Source organism: Haemaphysalis longicornis, unplaced genomic scaffold (assembly GCF_048455015.1).
Source record: "Haemaphysalis longicornis isolate Haplotype H1 unplaced genomic scaffold, Haemaphysalis longicornis Haplotype H1 scaffold_3, whole genome shotgun sequence".
NCBI classification, from domain to species: domain Eukaryota; kingdom Metazoa; phylum Arthropoda; class Arachnida; order Ixodida; family Ixodidae; genus Haemaphysalis; species Haemaphysalis longicornis.
In genome coordinates this window covers 224,663,488-224,684,345 of record NW_027526335.1, presented here as the reverse complement: position 1 = coordinate 224,684,345, position 20,858 = coordinate 224,663,488, and the positions used below count along the sequence as shown (strand labels likewise).

At 48.3% G+C, this 20,858-nt stretch overlaps 1 protein-coding gene across 1 annotated transcript in view; it reads left to right on the top strand.

Moving 5' to 3' along the window:
• The window catches only part of LOC144176017 (ATP-binding cassette sub-family C member 2-like), a 320,694-nt gene that overhangs the window by 251,022 nt on the left and 48,814 nt on the right, over nt 1-20,858 (top strand). Inside the window, exons 14-17 of the mRNA XM_077705121.1 lie at nt 3,817-4,019; nt 6,144-6,320; nt 10,182-10,349; nt 18,457-18,638. Coding sequence (XP_077561247.1) covers nt 3,817-4,019; nt 6,144-6,320; nt 10,182-10,349; nt 18,457-18,638 — 730 coding nt within the window. The remainder of the gene's footprint in view (nt 1-3,816; nt 4,020-6,143; nt 6,321-10,181; nt 10,350-18,456; nt 18,639-20,858) is intronic.

The following is a 20,858-nucleotide window of genomic DNA, read 5'->3' as shown; positions in this document are numbered from 1 at the left end:
GCAAACTTTGCTCTGTATAGATACCCAAATTGTCAATATCTTTTGCGTAAAATGTACACGCAACGTTGTTGAACTGCAGAGGGACAGAGTCCTCGTCAGGCGATTTAGCCTTTAGTCTCTGTCCCTGTAGCACACGATGTATTTTGGTTTCTTCCAATAAAGGATTGATTGATTGATTGATTGATTGATTGATTGATTGATTGATTGATTGATTGATTGATTGATTGATTGATTGATTGATTGATTGATTGATTGATTGATTGATTGATTGATTGATTTTTTGACAAGCAGTACTAGAACGGCGAGATAACTTTCCGATAAATTTGTACTTCCTTTGTTTATTTTCCAGGCAATGTTTCCCTGTTCTTCAGAAGAGAAAATTTGTGTTGCTTCATTAATGTTTAGGCAGCATGCGCAGTGTTTTTAAACTCTACCAGTTTTACTGACAAGTACTGTTGCACTGTTCTTCATATATCCCAAGAACGCGCTCGAATACAAGCATTCTTCTCTACATGGTTCTCTTCTCCCTCTCCTTTTTTTCAAATGCGTAGCCGTAAGAAGGTGAAAACGCGGGAGCAGTGTAGAAAAACTGTTGATCACCGCAGTACAGGCAGTAGCATAATGCTGCACCTTCTCCACAAAACACACGGGCACGCTGGCTACTGCTACCTCTGTGTTCCGGGGGTTCTCTTCGATAGGTTGCACACAATTCTCTGGCAGCTTGTTGCAGTGCGATGCCTAGCCTTCACTAACCTATTGCAGTATGGTCATTGTTTGAATGACCAAGCCTTCAGTTTTTCTTTAGTTCATCCACGACATACACCTTGTTCATGTTCCGCATATGGCAAAAATAAGAGGTAAAACAAAAGTGAAGTTCCCTATTTTTTGCTGGCATAAGAAATGTAGCGTTTGCTACTGCAGATGGAGCTTACAAACGCCTCTCTGTTTTGAGAAAACAATGTGGAGTAGTTCTTCTGTAAGCAGTGATCATCACAGCCACCGCTCGCCGCTGCTTTCCACTGAGCCGGGCGAATAGCAAAAGCAAGCTACTGCCACATCACGTTGCCCGTTTACTTTGCTCTCAACGACCAAAAACGAACGAAACTAGGTGGTGTTCAGTGTGCGGGGCCAGCGCAGCATTCTCCGGCGCAGCAGTGTGCCTTCAAAGCACGAAGTGCACAATGATCGTTTAGTGCACTCATCTTCTCTTTTTAACGATGGATGTAGATGACATCTCTACGTCACAAACCCTTTTAGATTAAGCGAAAAGGGCTCGGCTCAAACTGAATGTCGATCAAATGACCGTCGGTGCACTGGAGACAGGGAGAGCTCAGGCACACCACATGCCGTTTCATCGCAGCTGTAAGCTAATTTCTGGGCCATAATATTGTTGTTTTATGCGAAATGAAGTGCCCAAGATCGCACTTCACCCTGGTGGTTGGCTGTAGCCCACGCCGTAAAAAATATCGGAAGCACCACCCTCATGAGCGTTCGTCAGCGATGCAAACGTATGGGAAACGCGGAGGCGTGTAGTACCCCCCTTAACGCCTCCCTGTGGTGCTGCCTGGGCAGCGCATAAGGGCTGTTGACAGTTACAGTGGCATGTAGCGAGCAGTCGACTAGCGCGTGTCATATGTCGGGTCCTTATAGGAGCCGTGAAGACAAATCACAAGTTTGTTTTATTCGAAAGATTTGGTGTTTTATAGTGTCCCCAGCGCTTGTGCGGATGCAAACGATGTTTTATTGACTGAGAAATTAATCAATTTGCGTTAAAATTTTGACTTTCCCGCTAAATCTTGTGTTTTCGTGGTCTGCAATGACGTCATAGGAACGTACCGCTCTGCAGACGATTGGAAAGCCTTGTTTACCGTTAGTGAACCTACATGGCGCCACCATACCGTGGCAAGCCCTTTCTGCCTCTGGTTTTTTTTTTTTTTACGGTATTTGAAGCTGGCTTGTTTCTGTTCAGGGAGAAAATAATCGGTTCGTGAAACATGGTGCTCGCTCGACAAATATGGTCGCGTAATACACCGTTGCTTCCGTCAATCGGCAAGTGTCGTCTGAAACTACCCCAAAGAGCCGCAGTCCTGTGCAGCTAAACCAAGCATAGTTCGCGCAGTACCAACAGCAGTACGTATCGGTGCATATATGATGACGTGCGCTTCCATAACTTCCACTGCCGGTCCCACCATTCTTATTGCTTTAAAAAGTATCTGGCCTAAATTTAGGCGCAAACAGCCCGTTGGGCAAGTTTATAAGCTCTGCCTAATTTTAGTTTGCTTTTGCCGGCCTCTGCCAATCGCAGAGCTGGCTGGTATGACATCATAGGTTCTGTTGAAGGAAATGAGCGAGTGAGTCGCATGGCCTTTCCATTTTTTCCTAATTAGACCGCTTATTTGAGCGAAGTTTGCGTTATAAGTGGCGTGAGTATGATTCTAATGAGGCAATCTTTCGAATAAAGCAAACTTTTTCTTCATGGCTTCTTTAAAATTCCAGTGAAGTGGGGACTTAAAGGGGCCCTGCAAACAAAACACAAGTTTAATTCATTCGACAGATTGCCTCGTTAGAATCACATTCACGCCACTTTTTTCGCTCAAATAAGCCATATAATTAGGAAAAGAAGGGAATGGCCATGCGACCCACTAGTTCATTTGCCGCAACATAACCTATTGGAATAGTCGCTGAGAAATACCGACGGGTAGCATTACGATGTCACATGTGTCCAGATCTACGATTGAGTGAGGCCGGAAAAAAGCTAACGCAAATTAGGCACGGATTATGAGCTGTCTGAACGACTTATTTGGGCCTAAATGTAATGCATATTCGTTTTACAGCACTAAAAATGGTGCGGTAAACAACGAAATTTTCGAAAATCACGTAAGCATACAAGTACCGATGCGCACTGCTGTTCGTACACAAGGCTTGTTTGAGCTGCACAGCAGTCCGCCGCATTGGATTTCTCTTACACGACACTGGCCGATTGGCGTAAGCAACGTTGTCTTACGTGATCCTGTTTCGAGGACCAGGTGCAAATACGGTCAAACACAAGGAAATGATGGTCAACGGTCCGTCGGTGAGTATGGTAGCGCCATCTGGGAGGACTGAAGGTTGCAGCGCCGAATGGCGCAGTGGAAGTTCGTTTGAATACGCGCACTTATGACTTCCTTGCTGACGTCCGAAAACACACGATTTGGCGGAAGAATAAAAGATTTTAGCATAATTGAATTATTTCTCAGTGAATAAAGCATTATTTGCCACAAGGAAAGTGCTGGGGGCGATATAAAACACAAAATCGCTCGAATAAAACAAACTTGTATTTTGTCGGCATGGCCCCTTTGATTGATTGTAGGGTTTAACGCGCCGACGCAACGCAGGCGATGAGGGGCGCCGTAGTGGAGGGCTCCGGATTAATTTTGGCCTCCTGGGAATCTTTAACGTGCGCCGAAATCTCGTACACACTTGCCCTTTGCTTTTCGCCTCCATCAGAAAAGCGGCCGCCGCGGCCACTTTTACATGCATGCCCCATTTCACACAGCATTTTTCGAAGCCATAGTTGGAGGTTCCTTTCTAAAACATATTTCCAAACTTCCCGATTTACTCAACTTTCCTTTCCGATGAAATAGGCACTATGAGAATATAATATCTGCAGACATATACTGGTGGAAAAGGAAGCGTCGTATTGAAATTACAGTGACAGCGTTGGGGCGAGATTACAAAATAGAAGCTGCGACAAAAAAGCAGTCTGCAGGGTAGACTAAGGCAAGTTGTGTGTGCAGTGAGGAGCTAACACGCTGCGTCGTTGTCCTGTAATTCCAGGTGCTGTGGAGATGCGTAATTGTTCCTTCTCGTGGGCACAACCTGAACACGAAAAGGTGAAGGTGCAGTTATTCAATGTCAACCTGGATATTGAGCCCGGCACACTGGTGGGAGTGGTCGGATTTGTAGGAAGTGGCAAATCCTCGCTCCTCTCAGCGATTCTCGGAGACATGCACCTGATCCAAGGCAGCGCGACATGCACGGTAAGAACATCTGCTTTGTTTTGAAGGTAGCTTGCGAGGAGGAAGTGTAGTGCCCATCGGAAAACGAAGATCCTGTGACGGGTTTCTTTGATGCCTGTTTTAATGAAGAATGTTCAAAAGCGGACCACTTTAAAGCAGCCCATGCGGCTTATTGAAAACACCTTCAAGTACGCCTTCGCACAAATCTTAAGCGAGGGATAGCATATATTTAAAGGGACACTGAAGTGAATTTGTCAAGCTCCCGTTTTTGCTTGCACTGTGTAGACTGGCTCAAATTAGCACACTTTTCATCGTTTATCCGGTTGACAAATCGGTAATTATTTTACAAAGCGTGAAAGAAGAAAAACTACCATGCGCGGTTTGCGGTGGCCGCACAAACTAAGCTGTGACGTTGGGAGGAGGGGGCGCCGTGATTGGACGATGCCCAAGGTTAGCAATCAAACAAGTTTCGGTTTCGGTTTCGGTCTGTAAAACAACATGTTTGACATTCGATGGCGTCGTTGGATGGGCATTCTCAATATCCCAGTTATCGTAGTACCGCGCTTTTGCCATGTTGTCGGCTGTAAAATGCATAAGATAAGCCTCCCAGGACGGCTTGGAATCGTAGCATTCACTATCTGAGGCCTACGCAGTGCATGAACGCCCTCCGCGTCCCCTCAGACGCTCAAATGCATGCGCTTTCCCCCCATATTTGGAGCTTGCCTCGCTCATGCCTGTATCGTAAAAAGCGTGTTCGCATCAGGCCAAGGGTCTGTTGATTCTGGCCTGTGCCCACTGCCCGCAAGCAGTCGGTGCTTATGGCAACAGCACGCCAACGAGAACTCGCTAGCGCGGCAGTGCCAGCCTGCGCGAGTTCTGTGGACTAGTTCGTGGAGCAATGAACGTTGCGGCCCAAAAAAAGGTGAACTCAGTATAGAAAACATCGGCGAAAAACGAAAAAGTTAACTCACAAAAAAAAAGCATGTACCCGCGGCGATTCGAACTTGTGACTGGCAAAACATTTGCGGTGACTTACCTAGCGCACCAGACGGCCAGGCCACAAAGGGCCGCTGGCGGCAATGGAAAATATCAGGTATATAATGTTTAACCAGTTTACACTTTTATTTAGTTTTAGTATTGCAAGCAGCTTAGGTGACTATTTGATGTATTGCGCTCGTGCAGTAAGCGTCCCCCGAGTTTCCACAATAGCTCATGTCTAGCAATTGCATTTCGTAGACGGGAAAGCGTTCGCAGATGCGTAGTCGTGCTCCTGACCGCTCTTCTTGTTCGCCCAGCGCAAAAAAGTGCTTCCCGCACCCTAGTTTTACGCTGTACGGTAAAAATATCAGTTCATTCTGTTTCTTTAGTACCTATATTGACTTCGCTCACTCTTCTCCCCCTTCAAGAGGCCTTATATTTTCCTACTGGCGTACCAGTCAGCGAAGCGTCGGATGTGCGCTTGTGCAGCGCTTGTGTGAAGCGACCTTGACTTGGAGCTAGATAGTGTACAAACTAACCAAGTAAAGAAAGGCACATTCTTCCATTCCCAAACGTGTTGTGGCTTAGTTTCAACTGATCGAACGAATTGCGCCGACCCGTCGGCGGCCGGCGGACTAAACGGTGGGCCGACTGACTCAGTCGCGGAAGGTCGGCGAGCCGTGCAGTAGCGCAGCCAATTGTAAGCTCCTCTCCTGCTGACGTCACACGAAAAGGCCACAGAAAATGGGCGAGCGTAAAGAGAGGAGGACAGCATTTTCGAATTGATTTTTCTACTAAATAAATTCGCGTAAACGCGCACAGAGTGGTCGAAACAGGGCCCAGGGACTCCGGACTACAGTTTGCGCTCGTAATCCCGCATTGTTTACAAATCACTTCAGTGTCCCTTTAAGGCCACTTATTTTTGCTTTTCTCTTTCCGTGGAACAAATGTGAAAAATCAGTGTCTGAGTGGGGGTTTATTTTCCCGGTAAGACGCACTGGCGGCCGGCTTCAGTCAAAAGATCAAAGGATAAGACCACAACAGTTCATTCTTACGTTTACGTGCAAAAAGCTTATTCAAGACCAGGCGTGAATGAACCCACAAACATTTAGGTCAACGCAAGAGAATTTTAACCCTGACGAATTGCCACGATTGTTGCCTCTGCAGGGAAGCGTGGCTTTCGTGCCGCAGCTCCCAAACGTGCACAACATGACTCTGAGAGACAACATTCTCTACGGAAAACCAAGGGATAGTGCCAGATACGAACGTGTAATTCGAAGCTGCCAGCTGATGAATGACATCAACAAGCTGCCGTCGGGAGATATGACTGAACTCGGCGAAAAGGTACGACTCACTTGTCGTTTCGCTACCCGTATAAACGTAGAGCGCTACGGTAGTGTTTATATTGTATTTCCAACCAGTTTCTTTTATCATTGTATTTATTTACCTAATTTCATATACACCGTTTTTACTTCTTTCCTTATTTAGTTATTAATTCGTTCAGGAAACCTTACGGGCACTTGGTAGGGCATGGCGTAAGATCAAAGGAGCACAACATTTTAATCCGACGCAAAAGCAAAACAGCAAGAGAAATAACACAGTGGAAAACGTTAAGAGATGAGAAGCCAAAACAAAGTAAGCACAATTCAAAACAAGAAGGAAATGAAAATTCAAGGAAGTTCAAGCCAAGTTAACAAAATGGTGTTGCAAAAGTTAACAAAAGGTAACAAAACGAGGTTAACAAAACAAGCGGGTTTCCCCCATGATCAGAGCGCAACCTGGCTCAAAGATGATTCAGTCCTTTTGCACGAATACAGTGGCCTTCCTTCAGGCACACTGCATACTTTTACCACTAACTTAACAACAACAACTAAGTGACCTCTCCCATCTGCCCAAGCGGCACTGCGAAAAAACTACACTGCTGCTACAACGTTCCCATTTTACTGTGCTATTTGAAGCAAAGGCACACAATACATGGTCCCTCTGAAAATTTCTACAATTACGCGCCCAAAAGTAAGGCAAGTGTCCACAGGTATCTCTTTTAAACGAGCGAATTTTACCTTTACCCAGTAGTATTTTGAAATATTCTTCAGTGAAACATTTCTCTGTATTTTTGATTATCAGTACATTCGAGAAAATTGACTAATTTTCAAATACAAAATAAAAAACTCAGTCAGCCGGCATGCAATAATATTTAGCACTATAGAGGAGAAATAAAACCACTGGTATTCTACTTCCTTCGCAAGTCAACGCAGGAAAGAAATAAAGCAGTACTACTCAACGTGAAAGCTGTGAAGTGCAGAGCAATGATTCGCCGGAGGGGTTGTGGCACCCTCTCTTGACTAGTTTCGGTATAAGCCTGGCGTTGATACCGAAAGTCGTCAAGAGAGGGCTCCGCAGACACGGAGAGGACCTTTAGAGAGGCAGCGGATTGAGTTTTCAATATTTTGGGTAATGAATGCGTGAATTCGTGATTTTTTCGTATTTTGTATTATTGTGTATTTATTTGTGGGCTAGCAACGGCAGCCTCCGTGGTCACAGTGCAGCGCAAAAATCACCCTCGGCACTTTGCATATGAGCATCGCGTGTCTCTGTGGGGCAGTGCGATTGACATCGGCTTGGTAACGCGAAGGACCCAGGTTCCATCCCGTCCAGGGGAAGCGGGGATCTTTTCGAAGCTTCGGTTTGGGTGCGCGACGCCTCGTGACCGCGGTGCCCAGAACGCACCGTCACTCGGGACGAGCTAGGACGTGAAACCAGGCCCCTAAGGTGCTCCTCACTTAGAAATGACAGTTACAAAGGCTGAGGCATGTTCGTATACAGGCAAAAAATGGCAGCAATACAAACATTGTATGGTTGCGCACTGCAGAGGTATCCCCAGAGCAAAAAGGAAATACTAGTAGCACAACGTCAGACAGCCGCGCATCAGATGGCCGCCTCATCATGCAGGAGGCGAATGAGGAGGAAAAACTTTATTGTGAGCCTGGTGATATGGGAGTGGCTCCTCAGTCCAGGAAACCACGGGACAACCTTGCTGTCTCAGCCCCGGACACCAGGAGTTGCTGTGCGTCCAAGCCAGCGCTGGTCGTTAGTTTCTCCCACAGCTCAGGGAGGGGAATAGAAGTGCGTAAAGGTGGGAAAACTGGGTTGTGTGCGCACCCCAAAATCATGTGTATAGGGTAGAATTTACTTGTGGCTGGGTATTGGGGGGGTGGGGGGGGGGGGCGTCCGATGTAGCCAAGTTTGGTGAGGAAAGGTGTTAGAAGCCTCCGGAGTATTACTTGTATTACTGTGGGGGAAACCATCTGAGCACAGCTTACTTGTGCCGGCCGATCCAGTTGATCCCCCGGTGACGTAGTGCATAAGGCCCCCCTGGACGTCCTTCTGGAACGGTAGCGTTTCGGTGCAGCAAGCGTAGATGAACGGTCACGTGAGTGACTGCCATGTGGTGATAGGTCCTGCAGTGTCCTGGATGATTCACTTCGTGCCTGTCGGATTTTGTTGTTGTTTGAGAACGAAGGAGTCGTTCAGCGTAGCGTTTAGTGCACCCAGGGGACCCACAGAAATGGGAGTGGCCGCAGAGGCTGCACGTAGGGTTGCAGGCGTGTTCTGGTTGTGGATTTTGGAGGCTACAGACGTGACACACCGCAGTCGCTCCATGTACAACGCTGTTGCAGGCGCCACAGACGGGAATTGTTTTCTTGTAAATAGATCAAGGGTATTCTGCTCCGTATAGCCATACTGTATAAGGGACTTTGGGGCCAGAAAAGGTGATGATTACCATGGAGGAGGTTCAAATGCGTCTGACAGTATACTTTGTCGACCGTCTGGTTAATGTTGTTCAGGATTTTGAGTAATGTGAATCTTGTGGGCACGCCACGCATGACTCATTTCATAGGGTCGTCAGGTGCAAGCCCATACAGTTGAATTGGGTATTGCTTCTTGTCGATGGTGAGTTTTTTAACTTGGCTGAGCAACCTCGCTGCCTCCGATGACGGGGTGCTTACTGTAGCTATTTTCTGCGGGACGCCCACCCGTAATCGAAGATTTGCTTGACACAACGTGGCGTTTATAGCGTTCAGCAACGCCAAGGAGAGCTCAACATATTGAATGTCGCCGAGAGCTATTTGGTCGTGGGGGCTTAGCACCAGCTTGAAGTCGTCTTTTGTTAAAGGCTTGGGTTTCACAGCAGGCTTACCTGCTTTGGAACGAGGCGGCATGGTTGAAGACGAGACTCGTGTGGAAGTTAGGTCAAAAGAGGTTGCTTTACGCTGACGTCGTCTTTGAGCTTTGGAGACAATCTCGATGAAATCTTGTAGCTCTTCGTGATTTGTAGGCTGACGCCTTTCCTCGATGGGAGCTGAATCCATTTCCTCGTCGGTCCAGATGGAGTTGGGTGAGACTGCATTCACAGTGGTTGATTCGTCACCGCTGCTGGTTGTGTCTTGCATGACAACTCCAGTGCTAGACCTACTCCAAGCGTAAGCCAGGGGCTGGCGTATTATGGATGTAGCTTGTGATATATTTCACCCACTTGCCCAAACAAGCTGTCAGGATGACGGCGAATACCTCCTCAATATGGTGGTATGATTGGGATACGCGTACCCCAAATAATTACCGCATTTCGGCTAAAAATACATGGATACGGTGTTGAGCGCTTCGGGCCTTTTACTTCTTCTTCTCCCATCATGTAGGATAATTACAAGTTGCGCGAGTTGGTAGGTGTTCATATCTAACAGAGCACGATAGGCGACACAGGTAGGAGAATAACCAGAAGACGAGCACTCGACTTGTGGCTATTCTCCTTTCTCTCTCGCCTGTCGCGGCGTGGTGGGGAGTCGGTAGGCATGTTGTCACAGCAGAGTTTTCGACCGATTCTTTTCGGCAGGAGCCCTTGAAGCGATGACACCAACTATATAGCGCTGGGAGCAAATATTTTGCGAATTCCAAAATACTGATATGAATGTTTCTCCGTTCAGGTTGCCTTATCTTGAGGTGCGGTAATAAAGCACAGGAAAGGCGCCACCTAGGCATACCCAAACCAAGCTGTCAGTGGACGTCCAGGGTTCCGGTTTTCAGTTTGGCGTGTGTGTGCGCGGACGTAACCGGCACAGCATACGAAAAGGAAAGGAGTGTCATGTACATTGGTTTCTGTAAGGGGTTGATAGTGACGCTGCGACTCTTTTATCCTTGGTGACGCTGAAGGGCACAAACCTGAGCGGTGGCCAAAAGCAGCGCATCTCGCTAGCACGCGCCGCCTACAGCCAGAGCAACGTGTACCTCCTGGACGACCCACTGAGCGCGCTCGACCCCGTCGTGGGAAGCCGCGTCTTCAGGGAAGTCATCGGTCCGGAGGGCCTGCTCAAAGACAGGGTGAGAACAGATCTCTTGGCTTTAGAACAGTTCCCCAACGGCGGTCACGTACGATGCTCCGTGAACTGCGGGGATTGCAGTCCCAGTTGTTATGGCTGACTGGCAACGGCGATCAAACTTCGTCGCCTATTTTGACAGGATTTATCTATAATGCCGATGTGAAAGCACTTGTGGTGATCTGGCCAAGATATGCTCGCATTAAAATAGAAAGCTGGGCGATTTGTTTGAAGATCACATGCTGAAAGGCGCAAGAAAGGTACGGGCGAAGGTTGGGGAGTTGGCAGGCGCCCTGTTTGCTTAGTCGTCCTCAGTGTTTCTTTTTCGCCGTTCTTAAATGGTCAAGAAATGCTCATTATGTAACTGTGACTCACGGCAAGGGACGGTCAGCGCAGAAAGTTGATTGATTGATTGATTGATAGGATTTTTAATGAGAAAGAGGCAAGAAGCCCTGCCGGGGAAAAGGGAATAAGGGGGGGGGGAGAAGAGGGCGTACATATAATTGAAATTTTGAGTTCTTGTGTAGTGCTCTTGAGTAAAAAAAACACATTGAAGGGCAGTACAGTGAATCTGCACAAACTGGGCAACATTTGCAGATCTTCAAAATGATGCACTGAAGAAGGGACCGGCGTTCACGTAGACGATTGAGTTTGTAAGAAAAAAAACACACTGGAGGGCACTACTGTGAATGTGCCCAAACGGGACAAAAATGAAGAATGGATGGTGGTTCACGTATCAGACAACCTTATAGACACCACTGTGTAGTGAAAACCGCTCAAATGCTTCAAGTAGGGTGGTGTCACTCCGAACTCTTAGTAAGTGTTCTTGAGCATCATTTGGAGGGCGTGGGAGGCGAGGAGTTGTTCTCAACCCCGAACAAAGTGAGGACATATCCACATTAAATGAAAAAGGTTAAGGTCAGTGTGTGATTCAAACTTACGCTTCAACATTTAAGCCCGTGCTTAGAACCGCGGTTTACAAATATCTAAGCACATTGAACTTGAGGTCAAAATGAGGTCATGAAAAGCGCTCAAGCAGCATCACCAGAAAGACAGATTTTGAAAGGGGCACGTAAACACCTTTCGAACAGAGAAAGTTAAGTCGAACTATTGTTAGGCTACGGGCCCAAGCGTACCTAAGTTAAATGCACTTTTTCCACGCCGCGCACCTGCTTCGGTGGCTCCGGGGCCAACGGGTTGTGCTGATGAGCCTAGGAATGCGGGTTTGATCCTGGCCGCAGTGGCTGCTTTTCTGGCGGAGGCGTAAAGCTGGAAGGGCGGTGTGTCGAGATTTCGGCTCTCCTTAGAGGTCCCCAGGTGGTCGAAATCAGTTCGCGGCTCTCGGCTTGTCCACTACGGTGAGCCTCCCAGCCCAGGTGTAGCTTCTGCGCGTCAAACACATAATCAACCTTTTTACACGCAGCGGAAAACATTGCAGATTCGCAACGAAGATCGCGACCTATGTCCTGCGAATATTTTGCATTGCCGCCGTTATTCTGACTGCTTTGGGTGCCACAGAAATGCTCCTGTAAACGCTACCTGACACCTCCCAGTCGCACGTTTGCTGAGAAAAGCGTCGTCTCTGCGTCGTCGGCTAGCCGTACGTCGACTCAGTCTCCGGGTGCCGGCACTATTAAGCAAAGCATTAATATAGTAACGTGGCGGCACGACAGATGACACGGACCATGGCGAAGAATAATGAACGATCAGTATTTACATGGTGGTGGTGGTGGTGGTGGTTCCAAAGAAATGGCGCGTACCCACTCAGGGGGATTGGCCAGGAAATGGGCGCCTTACCGAAAGAAATTAGGTAATTTTTGAAGGCAAAGAAAATTTTTTAATTATTAGGATGGATTAGCAGTATATGAGTAGAGAAATAAAAGTAAGGAGATTAGAGAAAGAAAGAAAAAAAGGTAAAAACGAACACCATTTAATGAAAATTGGAAGTAAGAAACACGAAGAAAGTGGTACAGACGAAGCAGTGAGCTTGGCGCGCATATTCTTGACAAGAAAATTCAGTTAAGCTAAATGCTGTCTAGCACGGCAGACGGCCTGATTCCAGGATGTATGAGTGCAACGCATTGCAAAGATCACCGTGGCAGAATCCCAGTTCCTTCGCCCCGAATGACAAAATAACTGTAGCAGACAGCGGGAGGTTTAGCCGGCTGCATGTACTTTTTAAGTATCTTCGTCTTATCGAGGAGAACCGTCGGCAGGAGAAGAAGAAATGGTCGATTGTTTCTGGTTCTTTGCAAAAGGCGCATAACGGCGACAGGGCCAGATTAGAGCGGTGCAAGTAATAATTTAAATTTGGAACGCGACAGCGAAAGCTAGTGAGGGTTACTTCACAAGCTCGCGACTGGCTTATGCTGCACTTCCATGAGTACCGGAGGTGCTCGAGCTCCGAGTCATCGTAAGTAGAATCAGGCAGCCTTTGAAGTAAGCACAGCCTACGGAAGCGAGCCGAAGTTATGAGGGAAATGGGCGGCAGAACCTCCACTACTGGACCGCCCAACGCCATTCCCGCCAGAGCATCCGCCGATTCGTTAAGCCAGATACCTGCATGTCCAGGTACCCAGACCAAACGAAGTTCAAGAAGGGAGGAAGGCGCTAAAGAAGCAAGGGCTCGACTTAGGGGGGATGAAGTTGAAGAAGTAAGGGCAGAACAAACAGAAAATGAATCCGTGAGAATTATTGCCTGTAGTTTCGAGGAACCAAGCTTACGAAGGACCAAGACTATTGCGAGAAATTCTGAGTGGAAACATGTAGTAAAGTTGGGCAGCCGGAGGGAAAAGGCCCAATCTAGGCCGGGAGAAAAAATACCTACGCCTGCCCTCTCCTTCCGGACAGAAGCATCGGTTGCAACAATGGCGTGGAATGGGAAACCGTTCAGATGATCCTGTAGGAGGCCTGTTAACAGGTTCAGAGGGAGTAATTTCGCGTTAGAGGGAAAGTTTTCATCAAAAGAAATATCTAAGTGCGACACTCTGTCAAGTACTGGAGCCGACAAGAGGGCCACATTTAATGGGCCAAGCAGAGATTGTACAAAGACCGCCTGTGGATGTTTGAACCGCGGCCATGAACTCCCGAAGAACAACGAAGGCCATGTAACGAAGGCAGTTTGCGGCCTGGATATGGGCGATTCCATGACTCGTAAAAATGCATCTACGGTGAGGGCATGCATGCGTGAGACAAATTGAGGAATACGGGCTTCCATGTATAAAATTTTAATTGATACATAACGGGGAAGACCCAGACATAAACGTAGAGCTTGTCTTTCGAGCATTATCAACGGGCGAAATTTGTAGTGGGGACTCCCGGAGAATATCACACATCCAAATTCTAGAATTGTTCGGACGTACATTTTGTAAATCATTAGTAGGGTGTCACGACGCATGCCCAATCTTTTGTGACTTAGCCCTCCCAAGAATGACACGGTCCGAGCCCCTTTAGTAGTAATGTAATCTATGTGTGTACGCCAATTGAGGGTATATTCGTATAAAATACCCAGATATTTTAAGGAATTGACCTGAGGAATGTCCTGTTGCCGGCAACTAAGAGATATGAAGACTGGACCGCTCACTGGAAATGGAAGCAGAGCACATTTGTTCACATTTAGGGTCGAGCGAAGGCAATCCAGCCAAGCCTCTAAGCCACTTAAATACGACTGCATACGCCGATACAACGTGTGTATATCCCTGTCTGAAGTGAAAAAAGCAATATCATCCGCGTAAATATACACCTGAATGTCTGGATTTACCGGAACCGAGCTCATTAAAATATTGAACTGCACGGGACAGAGAACAGAGCCCTGGGGAACACCTCGAGTTTGACTGTATATTGGAGAGGACAGGCCCTGCTGTGCACAAAAGAATTTTCTATCCGACAAAAAAGTGCCAATCCACGAAACAATGTAGTCTGGAAAAGGATAACGCTGGATTGTGTCAAAACGAATTTGGTATTCAACGCTATCGTAAGCTTTAGCAATATCCAGAGTAACCAACACGCCCACTTCTTTACGTTGGCGTGCCAGCTGAATGCGACTCTCTAAATCAATGCGGGCCGACCAAATTGAGCAGCCAGGCCTGAATCCTATCTGTTTAGGGTTCAAGACGTTCTCGCGTTCTAAAACGTTTTCAATTCGATGTAGCAATATTCTTTCTACTAGTTTTACGAAATTCGATGTGAGGGCTATGTGTCTGATATTATCTAACGCGTATCCAAGACCTTGTTTTTTAAGGAGGGGGACAATCTTTGCCAGCCGCCACTCAATTAGAACCCATGAATGCTGTAGGGAATGGTTAACCACTTGTAGCAGTGAGTTGGGACACTCGTTGAACAAGAGTTGAACAACTCGTTGAACATGTGGGCTGTATTACCATTCGGTCCAGGAGCCGCATCAGGGACACGGCTCAGTCCCTCGCCAATCTCCTGCAGGGTCACCTCCTCAAAGTTGTCTTGACAGAGTCTCTAAGGACTGGTGGTAATGCCGAAGTGAAACGTGCATGTAAGCCCTGCGCAATCTGGTTAATAAAATCTTGGATTTCATCCGGGGAGCTGATGACTGATTCGATGTTTTGCTCTGGAGGAGCCACATTCCAACTGCGCAAAAAACGAAATAGGTTTCTTTTTTTCCGTGGGTCCGAGAGTAAAGAAAAGCGGCACGACTTATACTCCTCTTTTGCCTTATTGATAGTCCGCCTAAATATAGCGCGCACGAATTTGAAGCTACTCCAGTTCGCAGGGCACTGATTGCGGAGCAGTCTTTTCCACGCAGAATTTCTGCGTCTGTGTGCATACGTACACTCCTCGTTCCACCACGGGCTGATCGTATCCCTAGTTACCGAGACTGTGAATTTGGAACTCGCGGCTGCATCGTTAATCGAATTCAAAACCTCTGCGGCCGTATGCTCTTCATCCCCTTGGGCCATCGTAGACAGGGCAACTCGTAATTCCTTAGCAAAGCGGTTCATATTTACGAATGCGTGTATTTTGCGGCTGGGAGTACGAACGGGGCATAAAATTTCGAAAAGCACAGGAACATGATCACTATTGGTTGCATCCGAGATTGTTTCCCAATTGAATACCAAGCCTGGCTTTGAAAGAGTCAAGTCCACAGCCGAGCGGGATTGACCGCTCACGCAAGTTGCCGCACCAGAATTGTAGCATGCCATGTTGTTGTCACCAATCCATTCCCACAACCGGCGCCCACAGGCATCTGTACGGAAGTCCAAGGATACATGGTAGAGTTGAAATCACCTGCGAGGACGCTGTGGGGTTTGCAGGAAGCGAGGGCTGCGTCCAATGGTCTCGTAGATATTACTCCAGATGGGAAGTATGCGTTGATCACAGATAAGGGAGCAGTATTCGGGAGATAGAGGTAAACCCCGAGGATTTCGCAGTCACTTGTCGACAACGTGAACGAGATTGACGCCCTGTGGCAAAAGGCGGTTGAAATTAAAATTAGCAAACCTCCTCCGCTACCTTGGCGGTCCAAGCGAAACGAGCTGAAGTTGCGAACAGCGAAAGATTTTGCAGGAGATAGCCACGTTTCCTGAAGCAGAATAATGTCCGGGGATAGCGTAGAAATTTCATACGAAAGATCAGGAGACGAAGAGATTACAGAGCGGCAATTATTGCAGGACCCGTATCCGCCCAATGGCGACTGGAGCTCTGCCGAAGCGATGGCCTGTTTTAAGATGTCTCCAGATTTTAATGTACGAGTTATGCCCTTCTTAGTTTTGGATTTAGGACCCTTGGCTGTTTTAGCATCTGCGGGAGAGAGAGACCTCTTGTTTTTGTATTGGGAAGTTTCAATACTGAGTTCCATGTCAGAAGAGCTTTCATCAGAGGAGAGAGGAACCTGGGGGGCACTCGCGATGGCAGCAGACTGGGCTGGGTGGTTAATCTCGGCCTCTAGGGGCGCTCCAGCTTTGTTCAAGGAAGGGCTGGCTCCGGATGATTTGTTAACCTGGCGATCCTGCACTGAAGGAGTGGCAGTTGTGGGGAAAGAATGAACTGAATTCACGACCGGAATCTGGGAGACAGAGGAAGCATGGAGGAGAGGAAAAGCCTGTATAAACTCTGAAATCTTTGCCGTCAGTAGCTGCATTTGGGCAACACACTGAGACATTGTTAAAACCAGTGGCTCTACATGCTCCGCTACTGCTTTCTCCGCAGCCGTGTTCATCATGTTAGTCAAAGTCGACTCCGTTACAGGGGTCTGCTTAGAAGTGACTCCTGCGTAGCTGATCGAGCGTTCTTTGACAATAGCTACAGCTTCCCCGCGCGAGCACCGGCGCTTCTCAACGATTTCTACAATGTTCCCTTCCTGTGCACGTGCCACACAGCTTACTGAGTCTGCCGCGTGAGCCTCCCCACAAAGACAACATTGAACATCTCCAGTGCACTCGGAGTCCGCGTGCCCTTCCCCACACCGACGGCATCGAGCCGCTGATTTGCAGCCTCCCTGGCTGTGCCCGTAGCGCCAGCATTTGTGGCACTGTAATGGCCGAGGTTTGAGAGGTTCAACCCGAAACAGAAGCGGCCATAATTTAATTTCTGAGGGGCATGACCGTCCCGCAAAGGTGGCAATCACAGATTCAGTGGGCACCCTGGTTGCGTTCACTACCCGATTGCACCGATAGACTGAAATGGCTCCAGCCACAGAAAACTGCTCGAGCACCTCCGGAGGAGTCACAGAAGTGCTGACACCACGTATCAAACCTTTAGTGCAAGCAAGATGCGGCGGTCATAAGAGCGCGCGCAAGGACACAACCACTTCGTCGTCTTCGTCTCCTCGTGTCTGAGCCCAGGCAGTATGGGCCATTGCCCCCTATATGTGTCCCGCGACAATACCTAACGCCCTGTCTTTTTCGTTCAGCTGTGACAATCCTTCTTGGACTACTTAAACACAAAAAGTTTGCTTTATTATCTGCCTGCCGGTCTGCCTGTCTCTCCCTCGGTTCAGCCACGAGGTGACAAATTAGCAGAATTATTCAACAAGAAGCTCACACAGCCAAACATTTCCAAACAACCGTGTCTGTGAAAACGCTTCAAAATTGCCAACATTGTTAAACAAAAGTGAAAACTTTAGACATATTTGTTTCAAAGCGTCAGTGCAAATGCAGTGTTCTCCTAATTGGAAATAAATGTGTGCTTCACATCTTCGATGGCAAATAAAAAATGTGTTGAACACAATGTGTTGAACACAAAAAAAGAAGAGGGCTGGCTCCTGTGTCTCGCCCTGATCGCTGTATTCCAAGAAAAACAGTAACAAAAGCTTGGAATAGTTCGCGCACGAGGCAAGAATGCAATAGATGTAACGCGGGAAAATTGCATTGACTTGAATAGTCCCCAAGGAGGAGCAATAATGGCGGGCAAGAACATTAGAGGGGGCGATGGAGAGATTAGAGGCATTGAGGTGCCAGGAGCACCAGAAGACGCTTGTTTCTACTACATTTACCGCGAAGTCAGCAGACACGCGGCCCAATCTTAAAGACGGTACTCCTTTTTGGGGTACTTAAACCCAAAAATTTTGGTCGATCTCTCTGCCTCTCCCTGTGTTCAGCCATTATGGAAGGAGAAGTTTACATCCACCGTCTACAGAGCGGTGGCCTGGGTGCCGCCGTGTTGGATGGTGTCACTTAGCCCCCCATGGCCTTCAAGAAGGCGCTTCTACCTGCGGCCTTCCAAGGGGCCGGGGCGCATCGGCGGGCGCCGGAACATCTTTACGGCCGCATTACGCGATTATTCTGGAGTGTCGCTGTGTATGGGCACTGATCGGTCGACTAGATATTAGAGAGTTTTACCAGATCGTTTCTGACGGTCCGCTTCACACCGATAGCAAGCAGGGGCGCCACTGCGCATGTGCGACGCGCTTGGCCACTTTGGTTGGGCTGAGAGGGCTGCCGGGAGCGGATCGATCGGTTTAAACTCTCTTTGGTACGACTGTTGCTGGAGGCTATTCCCGCAAAATGGCCCATAAAGCGTCTTAAAGCGCTGTTAATGTGCGTGGGCTTCATGCGCTTCATTGCAAAATAAGCTCGGATGCTGGACCCTAGCTCTACGTGCGAACAAACTGGCTCTTTCTTTGTTTACCTTCGTTTCAGACGCGCATTATGGTTTGCAATCAAGGGAACTACTTGCGCCACATGAACAGGCTTGTCGTCGTGGACGGAGAGAGCGTAAAGGTGTACGACAAACTGCAAGATCTCTTAGGCGACCCGAAAACCCCGCTGAACCTTCGACAAGCTCTGGACGACCGATCGCTGCAGTTGTTCAGTAAAGCAGGGTAAATATTTCATGTTAAATTCCTTTCGAGCATTAGTTAAGCGAATGTATGCGTTAAAACACGTTATTTAAGTGGCAAATGGGCAAGAACCACTTCTGCCTACTTGGCTTGTCTGACCCTGCAGTACAAAATTTGCACAGTTTAGACTTAGCGCTAACCCGTCGGGGTGGCCCAGTGGCCAAGGCGTTGTGGTGCTGAGAACGGGGACGTGGGTTTGATTCCCGGCCGCGGCGGCCGCTTTTCGATGGAGGCGAAAAGCAAAAACGCCCGTGTGCACGAGATTTCGGCGCATATTGAAGATCCCCAGGTGGTCGAAATTAATCCGAAGCCTTCCACTACGGCGCGCCTTATCGCCTGCGTTGCGTCGGCGCGTTAAACACCACAATCAATCGATCAATCAATCAATCAAAGACTTAGTGCTACCTAAACATGAAATATGAAGTGGCCTTATTTCTTGGTTTGATATTTAAAATGTTTCTCTATGCGTTAAACAATTTTTGGGAGGAGGTTCCGTGAGTACGCTACTATTTAATGAAATTGTCGCAACACAAGAGCAAAAAAAAAAAAAAAAAGAACCGACAACGGATCGACAGATACACGGAATTGTAAGTTAGCTATGTGAATTTTTATTTTCTGTCTTTGTTTTGTCTGGTACGGTCTTCGCTAAGTAACTGCTCAGAAGAAACGAAAATCACGCGTGGGAGAAGGGGATTAAAATGTTCGTCAAATTAGGCACATTTCAGCACGCACCGCGAGGCATGCGGGTACGCAGCATACAGTGGAATTAGTCTCTTTCAGCAGGCACACAATTCCGTCACTCCGCCCTCAGGAGCAAATTCCAGGAGAGCGCGGTAACCTCAGGGAAGCCGCAACATTCACATCCCCGCTTTCTGCGGCCTCCCCTCAGATGAACTCTCCAAGGAGCAAGCCGGCGCCACGACATTCTGAAGCAGATTTTAAAGTCGTCTTCTGACCGGAAACTGCACCTTGTGTAGCTGATTGGAATGGCGGGCAAACACAAAGTGTATGAGATGCAAGTAAGATCCCGAACCATGTGTACAGAGTCTGCGTAAAAGTACAATCGGAATCGCCTAGTCGCGAGCACGCTCCGGGTAAAGTGAGCCATGACAGTCTGACATTACTGCAGTGCAACCAGTCACAACAGCCTACAAAGTCACAGCATGACTTAAAGCCATGTTGAAAATAAATACGATACGTCGTGTTCGTAATGGACAATTAGCTGCCTGCCGTCTAGCTACTTGACCGCCTTCTTCACCTGCTTCCCGGACGCGACAAAGTTGTGCGACCATGCTCTTTCCGCCAGTGGATTACCTTTTGCGTGTCATCGGTACCTAAGATACGGCGACCCGGTTTGCGGGTGTTATTTTGAAGCAAGCCCCCTCTAATCTCGGGGGCCGCGAGCGCAGCCACGAGCGCAGCCAGCGGGAGCTCGCTCCACGAGCGCGGCTCACGCGGCAGCCGGTCCGTTGCCATCTTCGATAGCCGACGTCTGGTTCCTAGTTCCCTTTCCCTACAAAAACAAGCTACTCCCAGGGCGTCGGTGGTGCGATTGCAGAGGAGACCAGGCCATCCCTACAGAATATCACCTTACATTATAACTTAAAGTATGCTTCGCCCGTTAAAGAAAAGAACCCAGCGGATCCTGTATGCTGCATGCACGGATGCTAGGCGCCACCGCCTCTGTAGTCGTACCCTTCGTAACAATATCAAAGCCTACAGCCTCCTCATTCGATGCTGTCAGTAGCGACGAGCACGGCACGTGCAGGCCGATTTGCCTGTGTGCGCCCAGCGCCACGCCAAAACGCTTCACCTGACCAGTACCGCGCACCGACGTGCGGAATAGGTTGCCTCGATCCCCCCCATGTCCAGTAAGAAACGCCGGCGAAAACTCTGCGGAGCGCCGGTTCCTAGGCACGTCCAGGACGGAGCAGCAGGCCTTCCACAACCCGCCCGACCATGAAGCCTAGTCTGAGCCTCAACATTCACACAAGAACCTTGAATAACGCGCACACCCACACAATTTGACCTGGCCAGCTGCTGTCTCCTTCCAACGGCGTCTCCACCAATTCCCTCACAGCGCACACGTCCCAATCCAACCTCCTCTTTCGTTATTTTCTCCCGAACGCACACCCTCGAAGGAGAAAACACGCACCTGCGCCACGAGCTAAAACCTGCGGAAAGACTGTAAACCGTAAACAA